The sequence below is a fragment of the Bufo bufo genome, chromosome 3, assembly GCF_905171765.1.
Source record: "Bufo bufo chromosome 3, aBufBuf1.1, whole genome shotgun sequence".
In the NCBI taxonomy this organism is placed as follows: Eukaryota; Metazoa; Chordata; class Amphibia; order Anura; family Bufonidae; genus Bufo; species Bufo bufo.
In genome coordinates this window covers 216,695,746-216,716,247 of record NC_053391.1, presented here as the reverse complement: position 1 = coordinate 216,716,247, position 20,502 = coordinate 216,695,746, and the positions used below count along the sequence as shown (strand labels likewise).

At 43.2% G+C, this 20,502-nt stretch overlaps 1 protein-coding gene across 3 annotated transcripts in view; it reads right to left on the bottom strand.

Moving 5' to 3' along the window:
* Positions 1–376: 376 nt before the first annotated feature.
* LOC120994998 (bile acid receptor-like) overlaps positions 377–20,502 on the bottom strand; it is a 200,763-nt gene continuing 180,637 nt past the window's right edge. For all 3 annotated transcript variants that reach the window (XM_040423939.1, XM_040423940.1, XM_040423941.1), the window contains 4 exons: positions 12,151–12,276; positions 10,760–10,876; positions 1,427–1,540; positions 377–1,308 (listed from right to left, as the gene is read on the bottom strand). In XM_040423939.1, coding sequence (XP_040279873.1) covers positions 1,070–1,308; positions 1,427–1,540; positions 10,760–10,876; positions 12,151–12,276 — 596 coding nt within the window. In that variant the 3' untranslated portion in view covers positions 377–1,069. The remainder of the gene's footprint in view (positions 1,309–1,426; positions 1,541–10,759; positions 10,877–12,150; positions 12,277–20,502) is intronic.

The following is a 20,502-nucleotide window of genomic DNA, read 5'->3' as shown; positions in this document are numbered from 1 at the left end:
TGACAGTACTAAACTTTAGAGTGCAACAGTTTTTTTTTTTTCGATTTCTTGTGTTTCATTCTGCACTATCCACTGAATAATAATATGCAATTTAACAATTTCTGTATGATCTTGGTATTAAAGGGGTATTCTGATATACAAAACTGGATTCCTATTGAAAGTGTGTAATACAAAGTAAAAATCTTTAATATATGATAATTAAATCTTTTCAGCAGTTTTCCATTAGGCTCCATTCAGACGTCCGTAGAATGGGTGCGTACTCATTCATTCTCTATGGGGCAGGAATGGATGCCGACAGCACACGGTGTGCTATCCGCATTTCCAGAGCGCGGCCCCGAACTTCTGGTCCACAGCTCCGGAAAAAAATAGAACATGTCCTATTCTTGTCCGCAATAGCAGACAACAATAGGCAGTTCTATGGGGGTGCCGGCCCGGTGTATTGCGAATCTGCAATACGCTACGGACGTGTGAATGGACACTTATTGCTATCCACTTGACCCAGAATGTGATGCTCATAGCTCGCTGCCTAGGTTTACGAGAAACAAATCAAAAGGAGTGCCCTCCAATTACTATGTGTCTACAATGCAACCAATCCTAGTACACGGGACTTAGATCAGTCTGTCATCTCAAATAGAGAAGCAGGGCAGCATTACATTTTAGTCAGTTACTCTTTTATGTTTGTCTTTGGAGAGAGTGAGCTGTAGGCAGGGTCATACCACCCATCGTGAAGGAGGGCAACGCTAACATGAGCCCCCTTTCCACAGGTCCCATACAGTGAAATTGGTGCCCTCAATTATTTTAATGTCCATGTTCCATCATGATAAATTAGGGCTACTATTAATTTTATGATTGAATCAATATCCGTTTGATCTGTATTTAGTATGATGTCTCTTCTTTGGACAGCCATATTGAAACAGAATGACTTCAAAGAGTAAAAACATAAATTCAGACAGTTAAAAGTGCAGAGGCACTTTCACCTTTGCTTTGTATGTCACAAAACAGTGTCCAACATCTTAACAGATGCATTTCCATAAATTAGGTGATTAAAATGATGGTTTCAGTGAAAAACTTAGTGGAAGTCCCAACCACCATAAAGCAATGAGGTATGCTTGGTATCTCTGGTTTTCCAAGATAATAGTACTTCTGAGTGATTGTGGTTAAGGGTCCTTAGCTCAGTCAGGCGTCCAATCAGTCGTGCAAAATGTTGTGGGTCTTCTGGATGGTAAATCTTTGAATATTTATGTAAAATCACGAGAAGTGGCTCCTGCAGTTTTTCAACACCATTTTTGTTCTTCAAGAACGGACGATCTATTATCGAAACAAAAATGATGATTTTTAAAATATATTTATCAAATAATTATAATAACATTGCTATAATTCCACCGACATAAGGACAAAAGAGAGGATAAAAATCTTATTTACACACCTGAAAAGAACACCGTTATTGCAGAGAGTAGAGCATATTCTGCATCAGTCACATTAAGAGAGCTCATACTTCTATAAAAGTTGAACAGTGGAGTAATAAATTCTTCTGTGAGATCTGCAACATAAAACACAGCATTTCATGAATGTAGCATTAAGCTTTCATTTTTCCAGTGTAGTAAAAAAAAAAACGGTGGTCTCATTGGTTACTATGGGCAAAAAACCTGCTTTACATTACATCTCAAAAAGTCTACATACCTAACTTCCATGGTGTCTCCTCTCAACAACGCTGATATTTCAAGAGGTGCTGAGTGACCAGAAGTGCATAATGTCCTGCCTAGCAGTCATATTCTGCATGTAAGGGGGCAACATACATTGAACTCCATTCGGGGAGAATACTACAATGCACACTAGATTAAACAAATATAGACTGCATGCAAATTGCAAGTACATTATAATGCCGGGCCTCAACCTGATGGTAATACCTCTGTTAACTGGCAGATTTACACAGCCATTGGCCACCGCTAGTGGACAAGGTTGCAATCGGCCGTGGAAACTGAAAGTTAGTTGAAACTACTGTCTAAAGTTATTGTAACCACATGCATGAACTGAAGACGCCAGTCAGCCATTCCTATGAAGCCTGGGTGTAAACTTTCAGTTTATTTTATGCAATTTTTTAAGCCAATGTCAGGAATGGGTCTGAGGACTCGTATAAAGGAGAGTCCTGTCCTCATTTTGAATCGACCCTGGCTTTGGCTTAAAAAACTTCATAAAAAACCCTAATGTGTAAACCTAGCCGTAGACCACTTACTTGAAGTGAATAACATTATCAGTCTTGTTACATTGGCACCTCTTAACCCCTTAAGGACCCATGATGTACATGTACGTCATCTCTGGCCGTGGCTTAAGAACCAGAGAAGTACATGTACGTCATGGTGATCGAGCGGGTGCAGGAGCTGCACCTGCGTGATCAGCGGCAGAGGTCCGGTAGTCACTGATAGCCGGATCCCTGCTGCATGCGCCGGCATCGGTGAAATCGCCAATGCCGGCGCATTAACCCCTGCACGTGCCGTGATCAGCGCTGACCGCGGCACGTGAGATGTCCGTGCAGGGAGGAAGCAGCCATTGGGTCTCCACGCTGCTGTGACGGGAAACCGATGGCATGGAAGACAGCCCGATGCCTTCATTAGACATCGTGACTGCCTTCCGGGAGAGCCTGTGAGATCCAGCCCCCTGGATCTCACAGGCAGGAAGGCTGTAAGTGTATTAGTGTGTAATACACTTACAGCCAATGCATGAGAATACAGAAGTATTGTCATGCATTGTAAAGGGGATCAGAACCCCAAAAGTTGAAGTCCCAGAGTGGGACAAAAAATAAAGTGGGGAAAAAAAGTTACAAAAATAAAGTTTTCCCAATTGTATTTTAAAAGTTTCAAGTAGAAAAAATATATATATATCCTTTTGCCAAAATAAAGAATTATTTATTTTTTTGTTAAAAATAGGGGGGGGAAAGAAAAGTAGACATATTGGGTATCGCCGCATCTGTATCGACCGGGTCTATAAAAATATCTTATGACCTAAACCCTCAGCTGAACACCGTCAAAAATTTTTAATAAAAACTGTGCTAAAAAAACTTTTTTGTCTCCTTACATCACTAAAAGTGTAACACCAAGCGATCAAAAAGGCATATGCCCCCCAAAATAGTACCAATCTGTCACCTCATCCCGCAAAAAATTTGCCCCTACCTAAGACAATCGGCCAGAAAAAAAAAAACTATGGCTCTCAGACTATGGAGACACTAAAACATGATTTTTTTTTTTTTGTTTCAAAAATTATATCATTGTGCAAAACTTACATAAATAAAAAAGTAGACATTTTAGATATCGCCGCGTCCATCCGTAATAACCTGCTCTATAAAAATATTACATGACCTAACCCCTCAGGTGAACACCATAAAAAAATAAAATAAAACCGGTGTCAAAAAAGCCATTTTTTTTGGTAACCTTACATCACAAAAAGTGTAATAGCACGCGATCAAAAAGTCATTTGCACCCTATAATAGTACCAATCAAACCGTCATCTCATCCTGTCGCCCAAAAAATAAACACAAAAAAATCATTTTTTTCTAAAATGCTTTTATGTAAAACTGAAACAAACAACCCGCGTCCGTAACAACCTGCTCTATGAAAATACAATGTGATCTAAACTGTCAGATGAATGTTGTAAATAACAAAAAAAACGGTGCCAAAACCGCTATTTCGTGTTATCTTGCCTCACGAAAAGTGTAATATAGAGCAACCAAAAAACATATGTACCCTAAAATAGTACCAACAAAACTGCCACCTTATCCCGTAGTTTCCAAAATGGGGTCACTTTTTTGGAGTTTCTACTCTAGGGGTGCATCAGGAGGGCTTCAAATGGGACATGGTGTCAAAAAACCAGTCCAGCAAAATCTGCCTTCTAAAAACCATATGGCGTTCCTTTCCTTCTGTGCCCTGCCGTGTGCCCGTACAGCAGCTTACGACCACATATGGGGTGTTTCTGTAAACTACAGAATCAGGGCCATAAATATTGAGTTTTGTTTGGCTGTTAACCCTTGCTTTGTTAGTGGAAAAAAATTGATTGACATTGAATATCTTCCCAAAAACTGAAATTCTGAAATTTCATCTCCATTTTCCATGAATTCTTGTGTAACACCTAAAAGGTTAACAAAGTTTGTAAAATCTGTTTTGTATACCTTGAGGGGTGTCGTTTCTAAAATGGGGTCATTTCTGGGTGGTCTCTATTATGTAAGCCTCACAAAGTGACTTCAGACCTGCACTGGTCCTTTTAAAAAGTGGGTTTTGGAAATTTTCAGAAAAACTTCAAGATTTGCTTCAAAACTTCTAAGCCTTGTAGCGTCCCCAAAAAATAAAATGGCATTCCCAAAATGATCCAAACATGCAGTAGACATATGAGAAATGTAAAATAATAACTATTTTGGAGGTATTACTATCTATTTGACTCAATTTTACCATTGTCATGAAGTACAATATGTGACGAGAAAACAATCTCAGAATGGCCTGGATAAGTAAAAGCGTTTTAAAGTTATCACCACATAAAGTGACACATGTCAGATTTGCAAAAAAGTACCTGGTCCTTAAGGTGAAATATGGCAGGGTCCTTTAATGGGTTAAGGTAGTTGTGCCATGAAAAATATTCTACCTTTTTCAAACCAGCACCTGGTTTTGTAATTGCACCTTACTTTTGTAATTGCATATAATTTAGTATAGCCACTGATCCATTTAATAAAATGTTAAATAATGCTCTGTCCTTATTTCTGGACTTTGGTGAGCCTTTTGTCTGTGCCTGGTTTTATTTTTTCTGGCACACTATTTATTGTATACAATTTTTAAAGTGTTTGTGTTTTTCTTCAATAAACTATATTATACATTTTATATAACTGGATGTGCGTTCCTTTTGCAGTTTTCTTGGTCTTGTTTATGTCTAAAATGTATCTGTAAAGCGCCACCTGCTGTTTGTTCTTTTCTTTATTTTTTGTCCACCCCACTGAGGTGGTCACTCTCGATCAGTTTAAATCTTCAACTGTCACCAGCCATATCTTCTGTTAGGCCCCTTTCACACGGGCGTTGCGGGAAAATGTGCGGGTGCGTTGCGGGAACACGCACGATTTTTCCATGCGAGTGCAAATCATTGTAATGCGTTTTGCACTCGCATGAGAAAAATCGCGCATGTTTGGTACCCAAACCCGAACTTCTTCACAGAAGTTCGTGCTTGGGATCGGTGTTGTGTAGATTGTATTATTTTCCATTATAACATGGTTATAAGGGAAAATAATAGCATTCTGAATACAGAATGCATAGTAAAATAGCACTGGAGGGGTTAAAAAAAAAAAATTATAATAATTTTTTTAACTCACCTTAGTCCACTTGATCGCACAGCCCGGCATCTCCTTCTGTCTCCTTTGCTGAACAGAACCTGTGGTGACGTCATTCCGGTCATCACATGATCCATCACCATGGTAAAAGATCATGTGATGACCGGAGTGACGTCACCACAGATCCTGTTCAGTAAAGGAGACAGACGAGATGCCGGCAGCGCGAGCAAGTGGATTAAGGTGAGTTAAATTATTATTATTTTTTTTAACCCCTCCAGCGCTATTTTACTATGCATTCTGTATTCAGAATGCTATTATTTTCCCTTATAACCATGTTATAAGGGAAAATAATAATGATCGGGTCTCCATCCCGATCTTCTCCTAGCAACCGTGCGTAAAAATCGCACCGCATCCGCACTTGCTTGCGGATGCTTGCGATTTTCACGCAACCCCATTCACTTCTATGGGGCCTGCGTTGCGTGAAAAACGCACAATATAGAGCTTGCTGCGATTTTCACGCAACGCACAAGTGATGCGTGAAAATCCCCGCTCATGTGAACAGCCCCATAGAAATGAATGGGTCGGTATTCAGTGCAAGTTCAACAGTGCGTTCAACTCGCGCATCGCATCCGCGCGGAATACTCGCCCGTGTGAAAGGGGCCTTAGAAGCTGTGGCAGTTACAGAGAAAGCTGTGGACAGTGTCATAGTGCTTTGTTTACTACTACTACTAGAGATTAAGTGCAAATCCCACACCCATGTCAAAGTATGGCCTCAAAAGCACCTTAGAGGCCAAAACTAATGGCAGTGATTGCTCAGGAATGGGGGACATAGGAGATAAACAGGGAGAATCTGTGGTGGCTATGGCCAAGTTAAGGCTACTTTCACACTTGCGTTCGGGGTTCCGCTTGTGAGTTCCGTTTGAAGGCTCTCACAAGCGGCCCCAAACGGATCCGTACAGCCTCAATGCATTCTGAGTGGATAAGGATCCGCTCAGAATGCATCAGTTTGGCTCCGTTCCGTCTCCATTCCGCTCATGAGGCGGACACCCGAACGCAGCTTGCAGCGTTTTGGTGTCCGCCTGGCCAGTCGGAGCCAAACGGATCCGTCCTGACTTACAATGCAAGTCAATGGGGACGGATCCGTTTGACGTTGACACAATATGGTGCAATTGCAATCGGATCCGTCCCCCATTGACTTTTAATGTAAAGTCAGGAGTCCCTATTAATATACCCTCGGATTGGAGTTTTCTCCAATCCGATGGTATATTTTAACTTGAAGCGTCCCCATCACCATGGGAACGCCTCTATGTTAGAATATACCATCGGATTTGAGTTAGATCGTGAAACTCGGATCCGACAGTATATTCTAACACAAAGGGGTTCCCATAGTGATGGGGACGCTTCAAGTTAGAATATACTAAGAACTGTGGACATAACGGCCCCCTGCTGCCTGCCAACACCTGATCTCTTACAGGGGGCTGTGATCCGCACAATTAACCCCTCAGGTGCCGCACCTGAGGGGTTAATTGTGCGTATCATAGCCCCCTGTAAAAGATCAGGTGCTACAGTGCGGCCCCCCTCCCTCCCCAGTATTATATTCATTGGTGGCCAGTGAGGCCCCCCTCCCTCCCTCCCCAGTATTATATTCATTGGTGGCCAGTGCGGCCTCCCCTCTCCCCCCCCCCCTAATTATAACCCCCCCCCCCCTCATCATTGGTGGCAGCGGAGAGTTCCGATCGGAGTCCCAGTTTAATCATTATACTTACCTGCGCTGTCTGTGTCCAGCCGGGCGCTCCTCCTACTGGTAAGTGAAAGGTCTGTGCTATAAGCAATGCGCCGCACAGACCTTTCACTTACCAGTAGGAGGAGCGCCCGGCCGGACACAGACAGCGCAGGTAAGTATAATGATTCTAAAATTGCTAAGTAACCATGGCAGCCAGGACTGCAGTAGTATCTTGGCTGCCATGGTAACCGATCGGAACCCCAGCGATTAAACTGGGACGCTGATCGGAACTCTCCGCTGCCACCAATGATGGGGGGGTGGGAAGAGGTGATTTTAATTAGGAGGGAGAGGGGAGGCCGCACTGGCCACCAATGAATATAATAGTGGGGAGGGAGGGAGTGGGGAGGTCGCACTGGCCACCAATGAATATAATACTGGGGAGGGAGGGAGGGGGGCCGCACTGTCCACCAATGATTATAATACTGGGGAGGGAGGGGGGCCGCACTGGCCACCAATGAATTTAATACTGGGGAGGGAGGGGGGCCGCACTGGCCACCAATGAATTTAATACAGGGGGGTCTGGCCCCCTGCTGCCTGGCAGCACCTGATCTCTTAAAGGGGGCTATGATACGCACAATTAACCCCTCAGGTGCAGCAGCTGAGGGGTTAATTGTGCGGATCACAGCCCCCTGTAAGAGATCGGGTGCTGCCAGGCAGCAGGGGGACGTTATGTACACAGTTCTTTTAGTATATTCTAACTTGAAGCGTCCCCATCACCATGGGAACGCCTCTGTGTTAGAATATACTGTCGGATCTGAGTTTTCACGATGTTCTGAACGGATGCAAGCGTTTGCATTATAGGTGCGGATCCGTCTGTGCAGATACCAGACGGATCCGCACCGAACGCAAGTGTGAAAGTAGCCTAAGACAGCTGCCGATGTTGGAGGATGTGACAAGTGCTCTTTCATAATATGTATGTGTATATTTTATTCCTTCATTCAGGACTGATAGTGGGCAAAGGGCTGTTCTCATCTGCCATGGTTATGGGCTGCGGCAGTGGTGAGCATGTGGTGTCTGACCAGTGACAGCAGGAACGCTGATATGATATGATAAGAGGCAACTCTACTAAGTGCAGGTCTTTTTGAAGGTACTGCAGCATGGGAGCGAGTGACTCCTATTAGAGTATGCCTTAGCTCTTTTTGATAGAGAAATCTAATTGGCACTACAACCACCTGTATATAGAAGCAGGGTGCTTCCCAGGCTAGAAATTGACTATTTTGAAGCTGTGTACACTTTTCTGGCCGGCACGTGGGTCTCAGTGTGGACGAAATGGCAAACACTACTTCCTATACACAGGGCTGCATAGCACCACACCAGAGTGTCAATATTGACACCTTCCCCCCACCGAAAACACCTGCAACTGAACCATAGAGCAATCGAAAATGGGGACCTTGTCTTATGAATCATATTTTCTTTTACATCATGTGGACAGCTGAGTACATGTGTATAACTTACATGGGAAAGACATGGTAGAAAGAAGCCGTATGGGAAGAAGGCAAACTGCTGGAGGCATTGTAATGCTCTGATGCAGTGTTCTGCTGGAAAACCTTGGGTCCTGGCATCCATACAGATGTTACTTTGACATGTATAACATACCTAAACATCCTTGCAAACCAAGTATACTTCCTCCTTAATGGAAACAATGATGGTAGCCTCTTTGAGCAGGTGACAATGCCCTGTCACACTGCAAAACTTGTTCAGGAATTTTTTTGTGGAACATGACAAAAAATTCAAGGTATTAACCTGGCCTCCAAATTCTCTGATTTTACTCCCATTGAGCATCTGTGGGTGTACTGGAAATGCCAATCCATGGTGGCCTCACCTTGCAACTTAAGAGACTTGTAGGGTTACCTTACAATTGACATATACCAGCTTAGCTACCTTTGTCAGTTCCACAGCCAGATTACATAAAATACATTTTCATATAGGAATTTTCTCACAAAAATGTTTGATAACCTGGCTAGTTGCTGGGGGACCAGCCACTGGAACCCTAATGAATCCCAAGAGCAGAATGGATTCATTAACATGCCATAAAACACTTTTATGGAGAAACCTCATTAACCCATTCGATACCAGCGCTGTACATGTACGGCACTGGAGTGATGTGTAAACATGGTCAGCAGATCTCTTCTGTGTACAACAGCAGAGACCTTCGGTTAATTACAGTGATCGGAAATAATGCCGATCGCGGTAATTACGGTATTTTCGCCCTATAAGGCGCACCTAGGTTTTTGAGGAGGAAAATAAGAAAAAGAAAATTTAACCAAAAGGTGTACTTTTGGTGGGTTTTGAACTAATGGTGGTCTGTGGATGACGCTGTTATAGAGGGGATCTGTGGATGACACTGTTATGGCGGCATCTGTAGCTGACACTGTTGTGGGTCTGTGGATGGCACTGTTATCGGGAGGGGATTGGCACTGTTATGGGAGGGGGATCTTTGGATGACACTGTTATAGGGGGATCTGTGGATGACTATGCTATGGGGGATCTGTGGATGACACTATATAGCTTATTATGCTATATGTGTCATCCACAGATCCCCCCCCCCCCCTCCATAACAGTGTCCCCGAATACACCGGGCCCCGCCACTCACAGCAGTATTCATATCTAAACAGTAGTCCTTAACCTCGAGTACGGCAACTTTAAGCAGCGCTATCCTGTTTACTACCTTACAATCAAGCTCCTGTAGCAGGCAAAGCGGCCGGTAGCGTAAGGTCACTCACTCACGTCACGCGCCTGCTCCATTCATAAAGTGGGAAGAGCAGGCGCGTGACGTGAGTGAGTGAAGTTACACTTCCGTCCGCTCTGCCGGTTACCGGAGCTTGATTGTAAGGCTACTTTCACACTTGCGGCAGGACGGATCCGACAGGCTGTTCACCCTGTCGGATCCGTCCTTCCGCTATTTCGCCGAAACCGCCGCTCCGTCCCCATTGACTATAATGGGGACGGGGGCGGAGCTCCGGCGCAGTACGGCAGTGCACGGCGAAAGGCCGTCGGACTAAAAGTCCTGCATGTCCGACTTTTTAGTCCGGCGGCCTCTCACCGCGAACTGCCGTACTGCGCCGGAGCTCCACCCCGTCCCCATTATAGTCAATGGGGACGGTGCGCCAGTCCGGCGAAACTGTGAAATAGCGGAAGGACGGATCCGACAGGGTGAACAGCCTGTTGGATCCGTCCTGCCGCAAGTGTGAAAGTACCCTTAGGTAGTAAACAGGATATGGTGAGGTAAAAAAAAAAAAAAAGGAAACTTTGATCATTTTTTTTATTTTTTATACTATTTAGACATAAAGAAGCTATACATTATACATATGGGGTATCATTGTAATCGTACTGACCCAGAGAATGTCGTGGGAACAAAACCTGTAGAACGGTGGAGGAATTGCATTTTTTTTTTCCAATTCCACCCCATTTGGATTTTTTTTTACCGCTTCCCACTACATTTTATGCCATTAATTAATGGTGTCACTAGAAACTACAACCTGTCTCGCAAAAAATAAGCTCTCATACAGCTATGTGAACAGAAATATAAAAAAAATATGGCTCAAGGAAAATAGGGAAGAAAAATGAAAACTAAAAAAACCTCCGGTATCCTAAGGGTTAACGCTTGATAGATTTTAAAAACGTTATTGCACATAAATTGTTATAAGCTTGCAGATTCCAAAAATAGACAACCATACCTGTATTAAATGTTTGAGTATTTTGCTGAGGATTGGGTTCAAGAGAATATAGAGGACATCGGTCAAAATCCTGAATGTGGTAGTATTCTCCTGAGTGGCTCTGATATTTTGCAAGCCCTAGAAAATAATATTTGTATTGATATTCTTTAATCCTTTAAAATAAAATAGATTGCTAATAGTCAAATAGCAGTGTTAGTTTATACAGCTTAGGCTACTTTCACACTATGGTTAATATTTTCCGGTATTGAGATCCGTCATAGGGTCTCAATACTGGGAAAAAACGCTTCGGTTTTGTCCCCATTCATGGGGACAAAACGTAACTGAACAGAACGGAATGCTCCAAAATGCATTCCGTTCCTTTCTCATACTGGAGAGCAAACCGCAGCATGCTGCAGTTTGCTTTCCGTCCTGGGATGCGGATCATGACCCACAATGCAAGTCAAAGCACTATGGATCAGTTTTCTTTGACACAATAGAAAACGGATCCGTCCCCCATTGACTTTCAGTGGAGTTCATGACAGATCCATCTTCGGTATGTTAAAGATAATACAACCAGATCCGTTCATAACGGATGCAGATGTTTGTATTATCAGTAACTGAAGCGTTTTTGCTGAACCCTGCCCGATCCAGTGTGAAAGTAGCCTTAGGATCCCTTGCATTTCAGTATTGCCGGAAGCTTGAACTTCCCCATCCGGCCCAATTATCTATAATGGGAATCGGCGGAGATCCCGCCCCATTTCAGCAACTATTTAAAGAATCTGCCGGAAGAAAACCGCTGCGTGCATATTTGGCGGAATACGGCTGGATCTCTGACGGTCCACATTATAGTTAATAGGGTCGGACAGGGACGTTCAAGCTTCTAGCAATGCCAGAATGCAAGAGATCCGACAGGCTGTTCCTGCAGGGATCAGCCTACTGGATCCTAAATGCTAATGTACAACTAGCCTTATGCAAAACAATACTGCCTTGTAAATGACTTTCAAACACCAAAAGTTATGAAAATATTCAAAATTAAAGGTACACTTCCATAAAAATTTTACCACACGTTGAAGGGGTTGTCCACCTTTTCTAAGTGATAGCCAGTACTCAGGATAGGCTATCACAAGCTGATCGGTGGGGAGTCAACATGCATAATTCCACTGATTAGCTGTTCAATAGCATCGGCATCAGAAGCAGACAGCTGTGTCTACTTTATAGTGGACTGAGCTTGTCACTGCATAACTGCTTGCACTGACTGTTAGTGCATATGGTCATAATTGAGGATAATCCCCGCAATGTGACTATTGAGCTGCTAGTCTTACTGGTAGTCTCTATGTGTTTGCCATCGCAGCAGCCATTTAATAAAAACCTACCTGGATCTAATAAGAAAGATAAACTACAAGGTGAATTACCATTATCTAGCTGTGAGCACCCTGTTGCTTGTTGATTGTATGTTTGTGCAGAACGTAAAAACAGTGCTTCAACAGTGGATCCCTTTAGAAGAGCAATTTGATCATCATGGTCCAGAATGTCAAAACCTGGAAATAAAGTAAGATATATTAATTACAGAATATCAGCTAAAAATATTTATATGCAGTCTTCTAGGGTACGATACATTTTTGAAAGGGATCCCCCCCCCTCCAGCAATTACTTCCCAAGCCCCTCCTCCTGTGCATCCCCCCCCCCCCCCCCCACTCCTGTGGCTAGTCAAGATCACTCTCTGAGATGAGGCCTGGCAGCCACTCCATCTGTTTCATAAAGTGTTGCTGTATATAAAGTAATCTTATAATACTGTTGAGGGGGCCCTGACAATAAAATATTTTAGTCCTCCTTCTGGTTGGACCCTTTCTGAGTTCCGGCCCCAAAGCAGCCGCTTTCCCTGCTTCCACTATAGCTATGCCCCTGGAACAATACATATACTGCAAACATAAATGCATTCCATTGTGAGGAAAGAAGTGGATAAGAGGCTCTTAAGTTTTAGGTTGTCCTGAAATGCACCAAAACTTGCAGACGTGAGAAAACAAGATGTTATTCATATATATATATATAAATATCCAGAAAATGGACGGCACTCCAGCTGGATAAAAGTGAAGTTTTCTTTATTCAACCATACGGTGCACCGTATGGTTGAATAAAGAAAACTTCACTTTTATCCAGCTGGAGTGCCGTCCATTTTCTGGATTCATTGATTGGGGTAAGAGGTCGATTCCCCTGGAACGTGCACCCACCTTTTCTAATTGTAGTCAGTGCCGCCATTTTTCTTATATATATATATATATACATTGATTAGTAGAGCAGCAGTCAAACATTTGTGCTGCCACTCCATACAAATCTATAAGAATTTCGAGCAAAATATAAACTCAAATGATTCTGCTGTAATCCCTGCCGCTTTATGGTGATGTTTTTAATTTTCCATGTCACTATCTATATTTAACCGTTTCCAGTCATGGCGATTTTCCATTTTTGTGTTTTTGTTTTTGACACCCTGGCTTCCTGTAGCGATAACTTTTTTTTTTTTTCTGTTCACATATGAGGACTTATTTTTTTGCAAGACAAGTTGTTCTTTCGATTAGCACCATATTATATTGCATACTATGTAGTGGAAAGCTGGAAACAAATTCCAAATAGAATGAAATCAAGGCAATTCCGCCACAGTTTATGTGTTTTGTTTTTACAGTGTTCCTTATGGAGTAAAACTTGACCTGTTCTCTTGTCACTCAAGATGAAGAAAATTGACTTCTGCCTCATAGGGGTTGTTTTGCCATCCCTAGCACTGTGCAATAATAGGCAGAACTACATTAACATGTGTCACAGGGCGCCGACTTCACGCTACTTTCCTTCGGTGCCGCCGGCGCCCTGCGAGAAGTTTGGAGAGAGGACGTGCGCTGCGTCCTCGTCTCCGGAGCAACAGGGGGTGGGGAGGACCCGGCCGTGCACGCCTCATTAGCGTGGCTGGCGTCCTCCCCTCTCATGGTTACTGAGGAGTCTGTGCGCCGAACTGGGCACTTGGCGCTCAGCTGTATGCAGGCGGATCAGTCATGTGACGCTGGACACGTCACATGACTCCTTCTCTCCCCTATTAAACAGGCAACTTGCTGGCCACAGGTTGCCTGTGATTAAGGTCCTATACCTTGTATATCTTCCTCTGTGACATTGCTCTTTGGTATTTGAATCTCGGCTAGTTTTTTTGACTTTGTCCTTCGCTTGCTCCTTGTGTCCGGTTGCATCTCCTGGTATTTGACCCCTGCTAGACTTTGACTTGTCCTCGCCTGCTTCCTGTGTCTAAGTTGCTTCTTCTGGTATTTACTCCCGGTTTGTGCACTGACTTTGCTTCTGCTTGTTCCCTGGTACCGCCTTGATCTCCTGGTTTTGACCTTGCTTGTTTGACTACGCTGTGTTTGTCTTGTTTGTCTCTTCTGCACTTACTCAGGTTAGGGATCGCCGCCCAGTTTCGCTCCGTTACCTAGGACGGGTAAGTGCAAGTAGGCAGGGACAGAGGTGTGGGTGGAGTCAGTTTTGCACCTATCCCCACCCCCTTCTCGTGACAACATGTTTTTACAAGCTCATTATATAACTTGTGATTAGAACTCTACGGGAAAACTAGTATATTGGTTATCCAAAGTCTAACACATGCCCCCCAATGCCTGGGCCCCTCATCTACACTGCTCAAAAAAAGGGAACACTTAAACAACACAATGTAACTCCAAGTCAATCACACTTCTGTGAAATCAAACTGTCCACTTAGGAAGCAACACTGAGTGACAATCAATTTCACATGCTATTGTGCAAATGGGATAGACAACAGGTGGAAATTATAGGCAATTAGCAAGACACCCCCAATAAAGGAGTGGTTCTGCAGGTGGTGACCCCAGACCAATTCTCAGTTCCTATGCTCCCTGGCTGATGTTTTGGTCACTTTTGAATACTGGCAGTGCTTTCACTCTAGTGGTAGCATGAGACAGAGTCTACAACCCACACAGGTGGCTCAGGTAGTGCAGCTTATCCAGGATGGCACATCAATGTGAGCTGTGGCAAGAAGGTTTGCTGTGTCTGTCAGCGTAGTGTCCAGAGCATGGAGGCGCTACCAGGAGACAGGCCAGTACATCAGGAGACGTGGAGAAGGCCGTAGGAGGGCAACAACCCAGCAGAAGGACCGCTACCTCCGCCTTTGTGCAAGGAGGAACAGGAGGAGCACTGCCAGAGCCCTGCAAAATGACCTCCAGCAGGCCACAAATGTGCATGTGTCTGCTCAAACGGTCAGAAACAGACTCCATGAGGGTAATATGAGGGCCCGACGTCCACAGGTGGGGGTTGGGCTTACAGCCCAACACCGTGCAGGACATTTGGCATTTGCCAGAGAACACCAAGATTGGCAAATTCGCCACTGGCGCCCTGTGCTCTTCACAGATGAAAGTACCTGAGTGGGACTAATGGTGACAAAAGTCCCACCGATATTTCAAGATTCAAAGCTGCCAGAGGCCCACAAAATGAAGTGTGGGGAAATATCCTTTTAAAATATAACCTTTATAAGATATACAATAAAATATACACCAAAGGATGCATCAACAGTACAAAACATATATAAGGGGTTTCTGTGATAGATGCCCCACTGCTGGTAAAGCTAAGGTAAGCAATGAAACTGCTGCGCCTGTGTGGACGCAAGCAGTCTTACCTAGAGCAAAGGTAAGCAATTGAACTGCTGCGCCTATATGGACGCAATCAGTCTTACCTGACCAACAACAATACAAGACATAAAATTGAGGGGTTCCGTGATAGATACCCCACAACTGGTTAAAGCAAAAGTAAGTAGTGAAACTGCTGCGCCTGTGTGGACGCAAGCAGTCTTACCTGACCAACCAGGTGACCAGGATCGGCGTGACGGGGAGTGATGCTTTGGTAAAGCTGGGTGTAGACCAGAAAAGCAGTCACGGGAGTATGGATACTGTGCCCTATATCACCCTATACACTTGGTAGGAAGGGGGCTGCTCCCATACTGCCTGTCTACACAGAGCACCCGCCCTGAAAAGGACGACCCCGTCAGGATACCTGTCCCTAGTTATGGACCTGATCACTAGTCTATTAAACAAAAAATAACAACTACAGACCTCCCGACGTGGCACGTTTCTGTCGTGTCGACTCCTCAGGGGGATTCAGTACATGTAGAAAAGAAGAAACAATAGGTACCACATATAACTGCAGATAGCAGGTAAGCATATCCCGCAGTCAAATGGTTACACTAAAAAGGTAGGCTCAAACACTCGATATAAGAGCCTGAGAGCAGACATCCATGGTGCAGGATTGTCGTGCTGCAGAGGGATAGATGCTCCTCCGCTTGTTGGTGTGTGAGGATATAGTGATCCTCGCTAAAGGTAATATCCCTATGGTTTAGGGGGTTCCTCAACCAATACCAGCCAGATGAAAGCAGGTTCACACTGAGCACATGTGACAGACGTGACAGAGTCTGGAGACGCCGTGGAGAACGTTCTGCTGCTGGCAATATCCTCCAGCATGACCGGTTTGGCATTGGGTCAGTAATGGTGTGGGGTGGCATTTCTTTGGAGTGCCGCACAGCCCTCCATGTGCTCGCCAGAGGTAGCCTGACTGCCATTAGGTACCGAGATGAGATCCTCAGACCCCTTGTGAGACCATATGCTGGTGCGGTTGGCCCTGGGTTCCTACTAATGCAAGACAATGCTAGACCTCATGTGGCTGGAGTGTGTCAGCAGTTCCTGCAAGACGAAGGCATTGATGCTATGGACTGGCCCGCCCGTTCCCCAGACCTGAATCCAATTGAGCACATCTGGGAGATCATGTCTTGCTCTATCCACCAACATGACGTTGCACCACAGACTGTCCAGGAGTTGGCAGATGCTTTAGTCCAGGTCTGGGAGGAGATCCCTCAGGAGACCGTCCACCACCTCATCAGGAGCATGCACAGGGGTTGTAGGGAGGTCATACAGGCACGTGGAGGCCACACACACTACTGAGCCTCATTTTGACTTGTTTTAAGGACATTACATCAAAGTTGGATCAGCCTGTAGTGTGTTTTTCCACTTTAATTTTGAGTGTGACTTCAAATCCAGACCTCCATGGGTTGAAAAATTTGATTTCCATTTTGTAATTTTTGTGTGATTTTGTTGTCAGCACATTCAACTATGTAAAGAACAAAGTATTTCAAAAGAATATTTAATTAACTCAGATCTAGGATGTGTTATTTTTGTGTTCCCTTTATTTTTTTGAGCAGTGTAGATTATACTTACCCCGCACCCAGGCATCCTCATCAGTCCTGATTCCCGCATGGCCACTGCTGCGTTACCTGCGATGCTAGGGAGCCTGGTTCCCATCGCGGCCTGCTATTGGCCGCAGCGATGGCTGTGCAGGGATCAGGAGAGACGTGGGTGCCAGGGAGCGGGTAATTATCTATATGAGAGGTCGGGCATTGGGGTGCATATGTTAGACTTTGGATAACCCCTTTAAAGTTAAAAATATCTGGAATCCTAAATCCATAACCTTCCTGGGAGTAGAAATAGCTCCAGACAAACAAACCTTAATAAGAGAAAACTTCCCTAAGTTACTTGCCGAATTACAGAAAGAAATGAACACACTTTCAAATCGAGAGTGGAGCTGGTTTGGAAGACTGGTACTATATAAAATGCTAATCTTACCAAAAATCCTCTATAAATTCAGGACAATACCAATATCACTACCCTGCTTTCTTCTTAAAAAACTACAATCCCAAGCCTCAACCTTTATATGGAAGAACTCAAGACCAAGAATTACAACACACATTCTTAGTAAAAAGATACCAAACGGAGGCATAGCTTTTCCAAACCTAACCGCATATCACAACACTACTCTTATAGCACAATCTATAGATTGGATTAACAACAAAGACAAACCCAAAGCGTGGACACAAATAGAAACAGATAACCTCCAGACCCCTGATTGGACACAAATTATAGTAAACGCCAACAAATTCAAGGAATTACCAAAAATGTGTCTACCCACAACCAGAGCAACACTAGAAGCATGGAATATACACCTTAAAACTAACAGAGATCTGCCTAATATGGTTAAACATGACATAAAACTAATATCCCTCAAACATTTTGCAGTGCTAAAAAACATCCACACATGGACAGACAAAGGCATCACATCCTTCAAAGAGATAATTAAAGACAGTAAGATACTGGATTTTACAGAACTACAAAAAAGATTTAAATTAACTAATGGAGACAAACGCACCTACGCTACTTTAAAAAGTCTATGGGAAAAATATCCCAGCACAGAAATATTTTTACCTCACAACCTAACAAACATATTAAACATATCTTCTAGTACACAAACAACTAAATATTTCAAAATGATATATGATCTTGCAAATAATGACACATTACAAGATAAATTACCATACCATCAAAAATGGGAAATAGACTTGAATAAACCATTGAGCATATACCAATGGAATAAAGCAATGCTCATGTTCAAGAATACTACTACCTGCACCAATCACAGAGAACAATATTTTAAGATAATATCTAGATGGTATTATACACCAGTTAAGTTGCATAAATTCTACAACACATGTTCAATTATGTGCTGGAGGAACTGTAACCAATGTGGTACTCTCTCGCATATTTTTTGGACATGTCCAAAGTTAGGAAAGCTAAAAAAGGACATACATGAACTAATTAACATGATAGCAGGTAAAAACATCTTACTCACCCCCGAAATAGCCTTATTGAACATAGGTTTGGAAAAGATAGATACGTCAATCCAAATACCCACTATGCACATTTTCATTACATATCGTACACTATTAGCAAAACATTGGAAAACAAACATAATTCCCAAGGTTAGGGACATTATAGAAATGGTATCCAAAAACTACATAAACGAACACATATACGCAACGATTAGAGGCAAAAAAGGTATTATGGAAAGGAAATGGAAGACTTGGTTGAATCACTTTCCAAAAGGATAATCCTAAATATGTATGTTATCAAGGACTGGCCGAAAACAAAACAACAGAACAACATACAACAAAACAACATACGAAACTACACCATATGACGTAAATATGGCTTTTAATCGAGGAACGTTAAAATAACAGTTCTAAACTTTATATGTCTTTTACTTTTACTTCATTTTCTTTCTCTTTTTTTTTTTTTTTTCTCTTATATTTCTTCTTTAACGATCTAGTTTTGTTATTATCCTAGATCAAACTATAAAACCTGTTGAATATCAACATGACTGAAACTTACTGTATACAGAACTAACTATGATACGTATAATTTGTTTTAATATTCACATATGCAAGATATGTTTCTTTGTAAATGTTGAAAATACCAATAAAAATTACTTTGACTAAAGTTAAAAATATTGTTGATTGAGGGCATTATAACTAGAGATGAGCAAATTTCATATTTTGAAATTCGTTCACGCTTCGTACGGGACGGATCTGTTCCGTCCCGTTTCCGTTATGCAGAGGAGTCCTCTCCTGCCTAATGGAAACGGGACAGATCCGTTATGCAGTCCATAGACTACTACTATGATGAAATGAATAACGGAATGCCTCTAAAGAATTGCGTTATGGTCCGTGGTAATCCATAACGCACTTCACCTTTTACCACCAAACGAAGAGTGAACGAATTTCATAACATGAAATTTGCTCATCTCTAATAATAACCTTAAGGCCTCTTTCACACGGGCTTTGCGGGAAAATGTGCGGGTGCGTTACGGGAACACCCGCGATTGTTCCGCGTGAGTGCAAAACATTGTAATGCGTTTTTCTCTCGCGTGAGAAAAATCACGCATGTTTGGTACCCAAACCCGAACTTCTTCACAGAAGTTTGGGCTTGGGATCGGTGTTCTGTAGATTGTATTATTTTCCCTTATAACATGGTTATAAGGGAAAATAATAGCATTCTGAATCCAGAATGCATAATAAAATAGCGCAGGAGGGGTTAAAAAAAAAATAATAATAATTTAACTCGCCTTAATCCACTTGATCGCGGAGGCCGGCATCTCCTTCTGTCTCCTTTGCTGAACAGGACCTGTGGTGAGCATTCATTACAGGAAAATGACCTGTGGTGATGTCACTCCGGTCATCACATGATCCATCACCATGGTAAAAGATCATGTGATGACCGGAGTGACGTCACCACAGGTCATTTTCCTGTAATGAATGCTCACCACAGGTCCTGTTCAGCAAAGGAGACAGAAGGAGATGCCGGTCTCCGCGATCAAGTGGATTAAGGCGAGTTAAATTTTTTATTTTATTTTTTAACCCCTCCAGCGCTATTTTACTATGCATTCTGTATTCAGAATGCTATTATTTTCCCTTATAACCATGTTATAAGGGAAAATAATAATGATCGGGTCTCCATCCCGATTGTCTCCTAGCAACCGTGCATGAAAATCGCACCGCATTCGCACTTGCTTGCAGATGCTTGCGATTTTCACGCAACCCCATTCACTTCTATGGGGCCTGTGTTACGTGAAAAACGTGAATATAGAGCATGCTGCGATTTTCACGCAACGCACAAGTGATGCGTGAAAATCACCGCTCATGTGAACAGCCCCATAGAAATGAATGGGTCGGTATTCAGTGCGGGTGCAATGCGTTCAACTCACGCATGGCATCCGCGCGGAATACTCGCCCGTGTGAAAGGGGCCTAAGGGTCACTGACAGGATACCTTGTTATAAATCCATCAGCCATGCAAGATGTGTGCTTGTTATCACGCTCTTGGTCCTATTTCGA